This window comes from Vanessa tameamea, chromosome 27 (assembly GCF_037043105.1).
Source record: "Vanessa tameamea isolate UH-Manoa-2023 chromosome 27, ilVanTame1 primary haplotype, whole genome shotgun sequence".
In the NCBI taxonomy this organism is placed as follows: Eukaryota; Metazoa; Arthropoda; class Insecta; order Lepidoptera; family Nymphalidae; genus Vanessa; species Vanessa tameamea.
Genome location: NC_087335.1, coordinates 1,716,618 through 1,729,602, shown reverse-complemented (window position 1 = coordinate 1,729,602; position 12,985 = coordinate 1,716,618). Strand labels below are relative to the sequence as shown.

At 35.2% G+C, this 12,985-nt stretch overlaps 1 protein-coding gene across 3 annotated transcripts in view; it reads right to left on the bottom strand.

The window, feature by feature from the left end:
* The window catches only part of LOC113404900 (uncharacterized protein), a 63,572-nt gene extending 50,587 nt beyond the window's left edge, over positions 1-12,985 (bottom strand). For all 3 annotated transcript variants that reach the window (XR_003369451.2, XM_026645973.2, XM_026645972.2), the window contains exons 1-2: positions 10,916-12,985; positions 2,754-2,824 (exon numbers count right to left, since the gene is read on the bottom strand). Coding sequence is in view for 2 of the 3 variants with exons in the window: in XM_026645973.2 (XP_026501758.2) it covers positions 2,754-2,824; positions 10,916-12,716 (1,872 nt within the window). In the remaining variant the exon portion in view is untranslated. The remainder of the gene's footprint in view (positions 1-2,753; positions 2,825-10,915) is intronic.

Sequence of the window (12,985 nt, the reverse complement as noted above, 5' to 3'; positions counted from 1 at the left end):
AAGTAATTCTCGCTACTCATTAGGTAATATATTATATCGTGTGAAAGAGCCGTACCCATATGTTCTACTAATTAAAATATACATTTAGTTTAACAACCTTGGCTTGGTGAATGTCATATTTCAACCAACGGTAACGCCCTGTACAAACGTCGTACGATTACGCCTCATTGGGTTATGAGGCCGCAGATCCCGAGGTCCTCGGTTCAAACCCCAGGTCAGGCTGAGTGACTGCACCTGTGTTTGCGCACACACTTGTGCACTATTTCACAGCCAAACCATTGAATCAAATTTGATACAATTTGGTACGAAGCAAGCTTGTGTAGGATGGATAGTCTACTTTTTATGCCTAACACCTGCTGACCAACCCGTTTGAGGTGGAACACTTGATGGTAGGGCTTTGTACAAGCCAGCCTGGGTATGTACCACGCTCTCATTAAATATTCTACCGCCAAATAGCAATACATAATATTGTTGTGTTCCGTTTCGAAGAGTGTAATTTGTGAGTACACTGGCTGTTTAGCCGGCGCAAGAGGAAGACCATCTTAGTTCCCAATGTTGGTGAAACATTAGCAATGTAGAGATTAATTAATATGTCTTACAACGCACAAGTTTTTGGGCCGTGGTGACGACATGACATCAGGAAGAAAAAGTCCACCAATCAAAAATAGAACAACACCCAAAAAATCCTCCACACTTCCCTTTCAAAGGAGCAGAAGTAACTTGCCTATCATTTCATTCTATCAAATACCGACTGTCATTCGCGTGAAAGAGATGGCAATATATCATAGTCCCGTTGAAATAATTACATTTAGAGAATGTTAACACCAGAATCGACACCAATTACGTAGTTTACTCGTGACTATAAATAAATACCGTCACGAATAATACATTATACATAGAAAACACATTGCAAATTAAACATGTAGTATGTCAAATTGTTAGACTGTGAACTGAGATGAATTAAAACTCACTTATTACTAAAGCAACAATCAAATGTCCTTGAGACATATATCTATAGAAATATATAGACGAACGACGGTAGATGTAGCTTTTAAATTATTTAAACAGAAGTATATATTATATATATATATATATTTTTTATGTTATAGGTGGCAAACGAGCAGGAGGCTCACCTGATGCGTTGCCGGCCTTTAAGGAAGGATCACAGACATATATAATAGTACTGAAGGGTTGGCCGACAGATGTCAATAAGCGTCAATAGCTCAATGGTTTACAGGACGCCTGTTGATCTAAAAAATCGAAGGATCGATTCTGACATCTTGAGCTATAAAAAAAAAGATGTTTGGTATAAAAAGTAGGCTTATGTCCTTCCTTCGGGTTCAGGCTTGCTTCGTATCATCATTGAATTCGGTTCAATGGTATGACCTAAAGAACAACAAACAGACAGACAGACTGAGTTACTTTCGCACTTATAACATTAGTATATATTGACGTCCTAACCGATTTAGGCCACGTCGGCTATCTCAAGGAAGACTAACTAAATACTTAGGACCTATTTATTTATTTATTTACGCATAAAAGTTTACAAAACAAAATACTTATAGCTATATTATAGTGCTCAGGTGTGTGCACAAACGCAGGTGCAATCCGACACGAATGGAAAGCACTGAACACGCAGGAAACGGCATTACGTGCTAATCCGAGGCACAGGAGCGTTCAAACTTCCAACCTCCAGACTCCGGTCTCTTACTGATAATATTTCGATAGAAAACCTAAATAACTTTTCATCGGCCCGACCTTGGGTTTGTACCCAGAATCTCTATCTAGCGACCATATATCTAGCCACTAAATCAACCACTAAATTTATGTTCAATAATATTTTAAAGAATTTTATGTTGGGCAGTGTGGCAACACCATAATGAACACTTACAAATAAAAAAAAAAGAAAATTACATGTCAAAGTTAGCATTGATATTAAAACAACGCAATAACATATTATATCGTACTTATATTAACACCAATATTTGCCTTTGAATACTGAGACACTAAGTACATAAACGATTATATTCATCTAATATTGTGTTTAAACAACTAATTACTTACATATAAAATACATAGTATAACAAAATTGTTGCATGTTATCTAATAGTATTAGTAAGTTTTATAACGAATGAACATATAGAGTCTATTCCGATCGAAGAACGAATGAAGTGAAACAAATATTAGATTTACGTATGCCACCCGATTTACTAAGAGCTCAGCTATATTGTGCACTACAAACAGCTCTTGATTAAAATGCCTTTATTTTGAATACAACACAATTCCAAGTAACTACTTATATCCACTTTAATTTGACTTCTTCGACATTCCATTCCAAACGTAATTTTGTCGCAAATCCATAGTGAATATCATAGATCAATTATTCAAGCTCTCGACCAATGATGTCGCGGCAATTCTATGTCAAATGTTGTTTATTTTGCCTTTGTCATCTTGTAGTTGGAATAGATTATGTATTTTTTCACAGTATACATAGCATATTTAAGGTCGGGTCTCTCTAGTGATCATAAATCTATCTAAATGAAATTGAACGTTTTATGTTGTCCCTATGCATTCCTAAACTGTTGGATCCGGTTACTATGAAACTTTGGCGAGTTATACGAAAATTCAGACCCAAAAAAAAAACAAAACTTTTTTTTATTTATCCTTTAATATCAACGTCAATCTAGAAACTTATTCTACGCGTGGGAATCCAAGACGGGTGTTAATAATATAGTATAAAAAAATACACTTACCGGTGTCCTGCGGTGTAGCAGTGTACCGACGGGACTCGGTATCTTGGTAGGCGTGCCGTGCGGACTACGGGCTGAAAAGTTAAATACATATTAATTTTATTGATATAAACCACATAAATATATAAAAATAACTAGGTAAATAAGCGTCGTCTTTTATTTTTAAGCAATGCTTTTTATATGTTACTAGTATGTTGAAAAATAAAAGATTTATTCAGCAACACTTGTTTACACAATCTTTTATGTGTCGTGTTTTAGGGGTCACGTGTTCATTCAAAGAAACCTATGACAGGTTTTTGTTTTGATTTAATTTAATTGTAAACAGCAAGTCATCCCCATCGGGCCCCAAATTAATAAAACCTTATTTAAATGAAATTTATAATGTCAAATAGTATACATTAGTTCAGTTAGAATTGGAAGTTGTCGATAACAATTTACTTTAATTTTCTGGGCCGAGATGGTTAGAACGCGTGAATCTTAACCGATGATTTCGGGTTCAAACCCAGCCAGGCACCACTGAAATTTCATGTGCTTCATTTGTGTTTATAATTCATCTCGTGCTCGGCGGTGAAGGAAAACATCGTGAGGAAATCTGCATGTGTCTAAATTCAACGGATTGGAGCAGCATGGTGGAATATGCTCCAAACCTTCTCTTTAAAGGTATAGGAGGCCTTAGCCCAGCAGTGGGAAAGCGGCTGCTAATGTATGTTTCTATTTTTTTTTTCTTATACAGCCGAGGCATCGGTCTATCGCTCGTAGGCTAAATTAATTATACCTATAAATTACGGCAAAACCTGAACGCGAGCGAATCCGCGATCGACAACTAGTATAATACAATTATATAAGTTGGTCGGCGAGTAAACGTTCATAATCAAATATCTAAATTCAAATGCCAATAATATTATTGTATACACTCCGTTGCATTCAGACATAACTTTGAACTTTGAGCAAATATTTGCATAAAACCATATCCAGCAGCGTACCGGAAATAACCCGCTGAGTTTATTTCGCCGTTTATATTTTTCTGTTTGAGTTATTTTCTTTTGATAAGTTTTTATTTAACTTAACCTTTTAGCGTATGTGGTATAATATTAAGGCAATTCCACTAATATACTCAGACCCCTCACCACGGGAACAATATAATCGGACGCCACACATTGTGGGGGCTCACCGATGATTGTAAAGTCTTGAACTACTGAAATAGCCGAGACATTGCACTTGCACCCGGGTACTATACTATTAGAAATACCGATCAATACACTACACAGATATTTTGTTATTGTATCCCATTTCATAGAAATATACGTAATCGATTTCAGAACGTTATCAGAAATTTATTTAAAGTCACAAATTTAATGTACAAAGTTTAATCTTTCTTTTACACCAAAGTTATTGAAAATAAAATCTTGTGCTTTATAAAATTAGCAATAAAACACGCCGTGAAGATAAGCCATAGTCCAGACAATATCGAAAATGTTACTCGGTTCATTTACATTTATAATATGCCATTTTACCAACACAATATCTGGACCTACTATACATTTTCATTTGGTTTTGACTTGGTCTTCTCGATTAGATAACCTCGGAAACATTCGAAGACTGTAAGATTGAATCCCAGTATGTCGAAACGACACGAAAGTTAGTTGTCTACATTGTTATTAGAAACAAATGACCCCGATAATTTGATTCTGAATTAAAAATTATCCACTGGAAATTAACCATGGTGGTTTCAACAAACAACAGTTGTTTAGCAACAATGACCATTTTATACAAACAGTTTTCGCACAAGACTAGGAACTCTACGACACAGGAGTGTACTCTTTTCCGTGTAACATTTATAAAGATCCATATGCGAAAGTTCTCACACTTAGATGAGAAGATTTACGTCAATTCGACTCATCAATTTATGACTAACCACAATCGACCTGTGCCACTGTGAAAATTGATTAACCAATCGCTTTTTATAAACGCCACAGCAGATTGGGGCAGAACCAATGAACTCACGCCATAAAGTTGGCGTAACCTTCTTAACGTTGGCAATGGTTTGGCAAACTTGGAACCATAGTTATATGATTTGCGTCGACCATTTGTATACCCAAAGTTACGAATCTATATGGTTACATTTTATTTATGAGAAATGTGGTTATGTATTAATATTGCTATGTTAACTGGAAATTCGCATAATAATAAACCAGTGGATAAATTGACTTTATTGTGGCAAAAACTTCTACTTTGGACCGAATACAGCAGTTTTTCTAATTGTGTCTGACAAATAACGGAAATATCCAGGTACCGTTTTATAGTCTGCATAAGAACTCTAATGGCTAGTCTTCTTTCTACGGCTGCAGATCCTTGAACCCTGGGGTCGATCCAGGAGTCAGACTATATATAAAAGTAATTGGATTTTTCTGTCAAAGCATTCTCAACACCAGTCGAAGTAAAAACATTAATAGAATTAATTTGCCTTAAATCTCTCTTCAACCGTCCCATTGTCGAGTCATCAAACTACAATATATATAAGAGATTGAGAGAATAGAGATAAGCTGTGTTTACACACACAGGCACTATAAAATCTCATGCGAAATAATCTCAACGTTCCATTTTAAGTTTATAACAAGCTTATACCTATTTTGACCGATATATGTTTACGTAAAACGAGACGTCGACAAAACTACATATACTGGTAAACCTCAAATAATTGTCCTTCAAGTATTGTTAAATTTGTTAGGTTTCGAATAATTATATCCTATTAGTGAGACCTTGACGTCATACAACACTGCCAAAACTGTTAATTTGACGTTTGTTTTATTATCTATTATTTCGTTTTATTTACATCGGGAAGGTCACCTTACAAGGTGTCCCCCAGATCGAGTTCGACCACATCGGAATGGTCTGATAATTCAGGAAAGATTAAACAAAACGACGCTACACCAATGTACGTAAAAACTCAATAACATTCTCTATTCGCTAACATAACCCGGTGGGACGGAAAATCCGACACGACCAGATAGAATTCCGGTGTAGGACCAACTTTACATACTTTCTCAGGCATAGCATTGTAAACCCTGCTAACTTTAAACAAACATTAAATAGTCCACGCTGCTACTGAGAAGTTCTCGACAGAAAACAATTACGTTATATTGGACCTTTCCGGAGTTTGAACCAACGCTTCAGGATCTACAGCCTTATCAGTCAGGCAATAAACCAACTAATCTTTCGGCTCAGGTTTTTCCCTTGGCACAATTGAAAAAAATAATCAATTTCTAAATCGCGCTAACGTTTGGTCCGCTGCAATGTACATAGTGTCGAAATTTTAAATATATAGTAGTAGTACTACGATTACAAACGTTCTCTAATCTATAGCCCACCAATTACACCTTTTTCCAGGCAGTGGAAATCTACGGACAGTTATCTTGGCCCAAGGGGGGAGAAACTGAGTAAGCCGGAATATCTAATTAGTATCTCATCCTAGTCTTTACAGAAATATGTATATATATACGTATATGTAGAAAAGCATTGATTTAATGGTAATCATGGGAAACGTATATATTTGTACATAGTTGTGTATAAAAAGATATAATTAATTAATCATATTATTCATTTTGGTTTAACATAATTCAAAAATATTTTGTATTAGGTACATTTTTCATTTAAAATTAAATTAACGGTTTGCTTATAATATTTGAACATCAGATATCATATTTTATTCAAATTATAAATGCGAAAGTTTGATTGGACGGATTGTTGGATAAACGGATGTAAACTAATTTGGCACATAGATAAATTATAGTGTGAAACAGCCCAAACGGCCAAAACCACGGGCGGAAACTAATGTTATATAAAAATATAATTTCCTGTTCCAAGATCAATTCATTTCGAATGAGCCACCGTAATCATTTACGAGAGCATATCGTATCTGCAAACCCACGATTAAAGAAACATTCGGTTTTATTGAATATAATATATTCATATATACATACGTACATACATGGGTTGTCTGGAAGAGATGGCTAACTAGCCATAAGTCCGCCCATTGTACGATACGTAAAATAATTGTTTATATTTATATTTTATTTTTTTCGTGTTTAATCCTAAGATCTCTGTATTTTTTTTGTACAATCAAGTATTTTGTATAATTTTGTATAGTAAAAATTTTAAATTTTTTTATACAAAATTTAAAAATATTTTGTATAATAAAAATTTTATGAATCTATACTAATATTATAAAAACTAATACCCTCTGTTCTGTCTTTCTGCCTGTTGCTCTTTAACGACTAGAGTACTTAACGTAATTTGTTGGAATTTTGTATGAAACAAACTTGAAAGTCAAGGGAGACCCTTAGGCTGTTTTATTTATGTCTAAACCCGACGACGAGCTCCTAAAACGCTAGCGAAGTCACACACGACAACTAGTAACATATAAATGAAAATTATTGACATTAAACTCAACTTACAACAATCATTTATCTACTAACAACTTTAATTTGAACCTATATCATTTCAATTTAAAGAATTACCAATTAAGCTTAGAGCTTATGCTAGGAGTGGGGACTTTTTACATGGCTAGGCCCGCATTGCGCTATTGAAGTTTAAAAATATATTAATATTGTAAACAATTGAATGAGCGACTCCTGCGCTGGTCTTTGTATAATTAGTAATATTATCTATATTAATGAATGAGACGTCTTTATTGACTGAAAAATCGACTAAACCGATACGATCGACAGACTATAACAAAAGACACGATACATTTCGGAGGAGGTTTTATTACATCATGACAGATAACCTATGTTGACACTTCTGCTTTTACTTGTTAAATATCTGTAATCTTTACACATCTTTACTATAAAACAATTGTAATCTTTGCGTAATAATTTATAATTCTACTCATTTACGGTTAATGTCGGTTCTTCTCAGGGTGTTTACTTTTCCGAACCGGTGGTACTGTAGTGGTAATTCATAAGCAAGTGTAATACTTCTATATTGAAGAGAATAATTTGATTTAATTTAATGCTGCGAGATTAAGGAGCACACTACCGATCTCCCAATTTAAAAAAAAAAGTTGCTAGAGTATATCTCTATCTTAGTTTAGAAGTTAATGCAAGTACGTAAATGTATACTATATGTTAGGGTTATTTATGTATAGTATTAGTGTTATGACGTGTAATATATTATTTAACTGTGTATAGATGTATTTAATCTTAGCAGTACATTGGTATTATACATTTTGAAATCTCTCATATGGAAAATAGTATGCTACCCGATTAACAGCAGCGTGCTGAATAAACTCAAAACCTCCTCAATACTGAAAGGATTCCTCAGCCAAGCAGTGATACATTTACAGGATATATTAAATTTTCACAATATTTTTGGTGCGTGAACATGCCACTTTAATCCAATGTCACTTTATAATTACAAGGTTCCACGTGACATGTGTTTTACACGAACATAATACCTTGTGGCAACATCGCGTCGCTTTATATTATGCTAAATGACAAGTCACGTTACAAATTACAACTTTATCCTTATTTTTGGAAAATTCGTATCAATAACTCAATGCCACGGTGACATTGTTCAAATCACGCAACAGTTACATTACTTTAGGAGACTATGTAAAATTATTTTTTATACAAATAATTTATTTAAATAAAGAATTTAATTATTCGGTTTTATAATTAAGACTTCCTTCGTTCTTGTCTCTTATTATATAATTATAATAAATATATTTTGCTCACGATATATTTCAACAAAAGATATTATATATAAATATATATACCTATTAATATATCTTATTGAATGAAGAAGTCTTAGACTTTTTTTCGCAAGGGAAATCTTCCTAAAGTACTCCCGGGGCATGTACCGATTCTTATCAAATCAAAGCCTCTTTTTTCTTCCCCACAATTGGTATGTGGGACTCGCCGGTGGCCGGGACGCGCCGCGCGCTTTAGTACACCGGAATACCCACTAAAAATTCAGCGGTACTCTCTTCGTCTTTTTGGCGATAGTCACGGGATCGCTTACGCGTGCTACCCACGACCCACTCTAGCACTGCGATGCCCGTAGTCAAAACAATTCGGATATTCACTTGGTGGTAGTGCTTTGCGCAAGCCCGTCTGGGTAGGTACCACTCATCAAATATTCTACCGCCAAACAGCAGTACTCAGTATTCTTGTATTCCGGTTTGAAAGGTGAGTGAGCCAGTATAAGGAACAAGGGACATAACATCTTAGTTCCCAACGTTGGTGGCGTATTGGAGATGTAAGGAATGGTTAACATTTCGTACAGCGCCATTGTCTGTGGGCGATCGTGACCAGTTACCATCATTCCCAATGGTCCAATTTGCTCATCCGCCAACCGACATCATAAAAAAAGGCTTTTTATCATATATCAGCATCCGTTTCCATTATCTCTGCTCGTAGCCCAGCGAGGAAACGAGATATAATATGGATGACTTTTATCGACCCGACCTAGTCGGTTCTGATCGAAGCCAGGAGTTAGAAATTTGCCAGTGATACAAACTCGTGCTTCGGGTAGCACGTAAAGCCATTGGTGAGTAGTGAGAAGTGACTGGTGAGACTATGACGGTGAAGGATAAATATTGCATCTACATTTACGAGCACACAACTTACACCATAATATCTCCTGCACAGATCTAGTTGAGAGAATAGAATGAGTCTTGGAGATTGGCCTACGTAGCCGAAACTCGGTCAGGACATAATTATTATTAATAATTGATTAATATAATTATATAAAAGTAACAGGTTAGTCGCCAGCGTTATAAAACGTGTTATACTTTACGATTGGCCTGCATTATTTATATAAGCCACTGCTCTGTGCGGTTGCACCCGCGTTAAACATTACTACGGGACAATTCTACTAATAAATTGTCATTCCGCAATCAAAACGATACGTTAAAAGTTACGTAATTTAACCGTTATAATACTAACACAACGATCGTAGCCGTTATAGTTCGGCAGCAATCAAATTAAACTATACTTTATTCAAGTAGGCTTATACAAGCACTTTTGAATCGTCATTTAACAAACTATATTGAGTAAAGCTACAACCGGTTCGGAATGTAGATTATATCGAGAAGAACCGGTACGAAACTCAGTAGTTACTCTTTTTCAGCATCTTAAAATACAGTCATGTTAATTAAATACAATTATATATGTATGTTATATATCCTGCCTGGAAGTCAACAAGCATTTACTCCACGCTTTTTTATCATCTATATATCGAATAATATGCCTTATTTACTACGATATAGGTGCGTTTTATTTTAGTGATGTAGTTGCTGCGAAGTTAGGGAACATGTCGTGAACGTTTTAAATTAGTAGAATTACCCTGCCCCACGTCGTCGTCAATTTATAAAACCTTTCTCAATAAATCGGCTATCTCATACAAAAATATTATTTCAAATAGGTATAGATTTATTAACAATTATAAAGAAAGCTTTATTTTTTTTAAATCACTGCTTCTGGTACTTTTTCTACGAATACCTTAAATTCCATTAAATTATATTTAACACATACACGTAACAGTATTGCTAGTTTCTAAAAAAATAAAAATAAATTTTAAAAATATTAATACATATTAATACAATAGCCTCTTTCTTAATAAAAAATATTTCACAAATGTGAATTATTTTGATATATATTGATATTTTTGATAATATATGTCATGTATCTTTTAGTAATTATCTTGAAGATGTTGATTCTTCAAAAAATGGATATTGCTTTGTGGGCACAACTAAAAGCTAGGAGTAAGAACCCCAACAATCAGGATTGTATTGTTTGTGGTAGGTAACACTAATAACATAGTCTACTACCAAACAGCAATACTTAGTAATATTGTGTTAAAATTTAAAGAGTAAGCCACTGCTACTACTGGCACAAGAAATGTAACATCTTATTTGCCAAGATTGGTTAATATTTCTTAACAGTGCTATTAATTCGGTTGACTGTGCCAATACCTATATACGATGGTGACCACCTACATCAGGTGACCTATATTTATGTATTTAAAATTTATAAAAAAAATCTATTTCACAATTATTGAACTGTTAATTTTGTTCTATGTATAATTTGTTTGTTGTCCAATGTAAATGAATATTATCTAAAAAAATAAAACATGGATGTTTTAATAAAATAAAGGCTACTTACCCTTACCAGGTATCAATCTAGGACTGATCGGTGGACGGTCTTCAATTGAAATAGTGGTATTCAAATCAGATTCTTTTCCAAATGTATTATTATTATACTTCTTAACACTGTCAGCCCAGTCCTGAATCCAGGTTTTATCACCTTTACACCTATTTAAGCTCAAATAAGATAATTTACCCACTACTTGGTCAGTCGTTATATCTGAATTACTATCTGTTAAGACTTTTTGGGCATTCCTCAAAGCTGTGCTTTCAAATTTAGCATCTTCAAGAACACCTTTGTTACTCGGTAATGAAACAGGCACTGAGGATTCTCGTGGCAGTCTATGTACATAATCCGTCTGATCTATATCGGATTTGGTCAATCTGCACCGTCTATAGCTCGGCATTTCAATTTTTAATGGATACTTTGAGCTGAGAACCCCTGATGTTGTGACTGACGTAAACATCCCCTCATCAGCATCTTCATCATGTTTAGGAGGTGATTTTGAGAATGTTTTTTCAGTTATTGTCCGGACTCTATTCTTTATCTTTTCTAAATAGCTCCGTGTTGATTTTATCTGCTTTGTCGTTTGTAAAGCCAAGTCACTTTCATTAGGTGATTCGTAGCAACATGATATTTCTAATACATTTTTATCTTTCGAAACTTTTTGTAGCTCATTATCTTTATTGGACGAGACTGGTGCCCTAAGACAGATGTCTCTCCGTGGTTCTTTAGTGATAACTCTTTGAGGATTGGGAAAGTCGAAGATTATTTCAGGATCATTCTCAATATTTTTAGGTTTATTTAAAGCAACTTCTAGAGCTTCATTGTATATATTAGTACCGAAAGTACGATCTATGCTCATTCTAGCTTTCTGTTCCTCAGTATAGTTATCACCTTCGATAGTATATGTACCAGTCGATGAATGATTAGATTCTTCATCAACATCATCTTCATCGTCTATGTACAGGGGTTCTGATTTTGGTGGACACCTTTTAAATAATAAATCCGGTGTCACTGACGATGCTCTGCTTTTACGCAACGGACTTTTAGAATGTTCTGGAGTGGACAAACCATTGTCAGGAGTTAATATATCCAACTCTGGGCTAGAAATATCTGTCAGCATAACACCTTCAGGGCTCTGATCGATAATATCCATAGGATGTTTATTATTAATATTACAATAACTCGGCGATTTATGAACGTCTCTTATATAGGAACTGTTTGAACTCTTCAGAGGTAAGTTCAGTGCATGACGGGACGTAAAATTATCACTTCTCGACATTATGCTGTCGACTATAGGACTTTTGGACGTACGTTTGGATTGGAGAAGGTCATTGACAGGCGATTTCTCTTGTCTATTTGTTACCGGACTAGTTATATTCGAGCGATCACTCTGAGCGAGGGGGCTTCTTCTCAGTTTCAAAGAGCCTGACAGCCCACTGTCTTCTTGATCCGACGAAAAATATCCCTCAGAATTATAACCTTGCGCCTTTCGAGGAAGTTTTGCGCTCATAGGTGGTCTCTGGGTGACAGGACTGGGCCTCGACTGACTTGCAGACATCGATTGTACCCGCTGGTGACGGGCCTGGGACTTCTTCGCTAGCTCCTCAAGTTTACGGTTATCGAACTGTTTCGGGGCACCAAAGTCAATTGTGAAAGCCATGGGATGAGGTTTGGGTGTAGTTGGTTCCGATTGGTTCTGTTCTTCCTCAACACTGTCATTTTTGTTTATTTCACTTTCCGACTTGATCGCTTCCAAAACGCTATTCTGCCCTTCGGATAAAGGACTCGAAACCTCTTCAACACTAACACTCATATTTTTCAAGGATTTAATAACCGTCACATCATATTCACAAAACCATCGCTTTCAATAACCACTGCCTTTGTTTCACTTTAAAAGAACCTAAATTTACCACAGCACAGAAAACACAGAACTAAGAAAAATTAATAGAATTAACGAAAAGTGGAACGAGAGCACTTGTAAAAAAATATCTACATTCGTTCGCGATTAGCACGATCGCATTCGCGAATAGATGGTCGACAGAACGACAACAGACACAACGAAACGAAAAAGGAATGTTATGA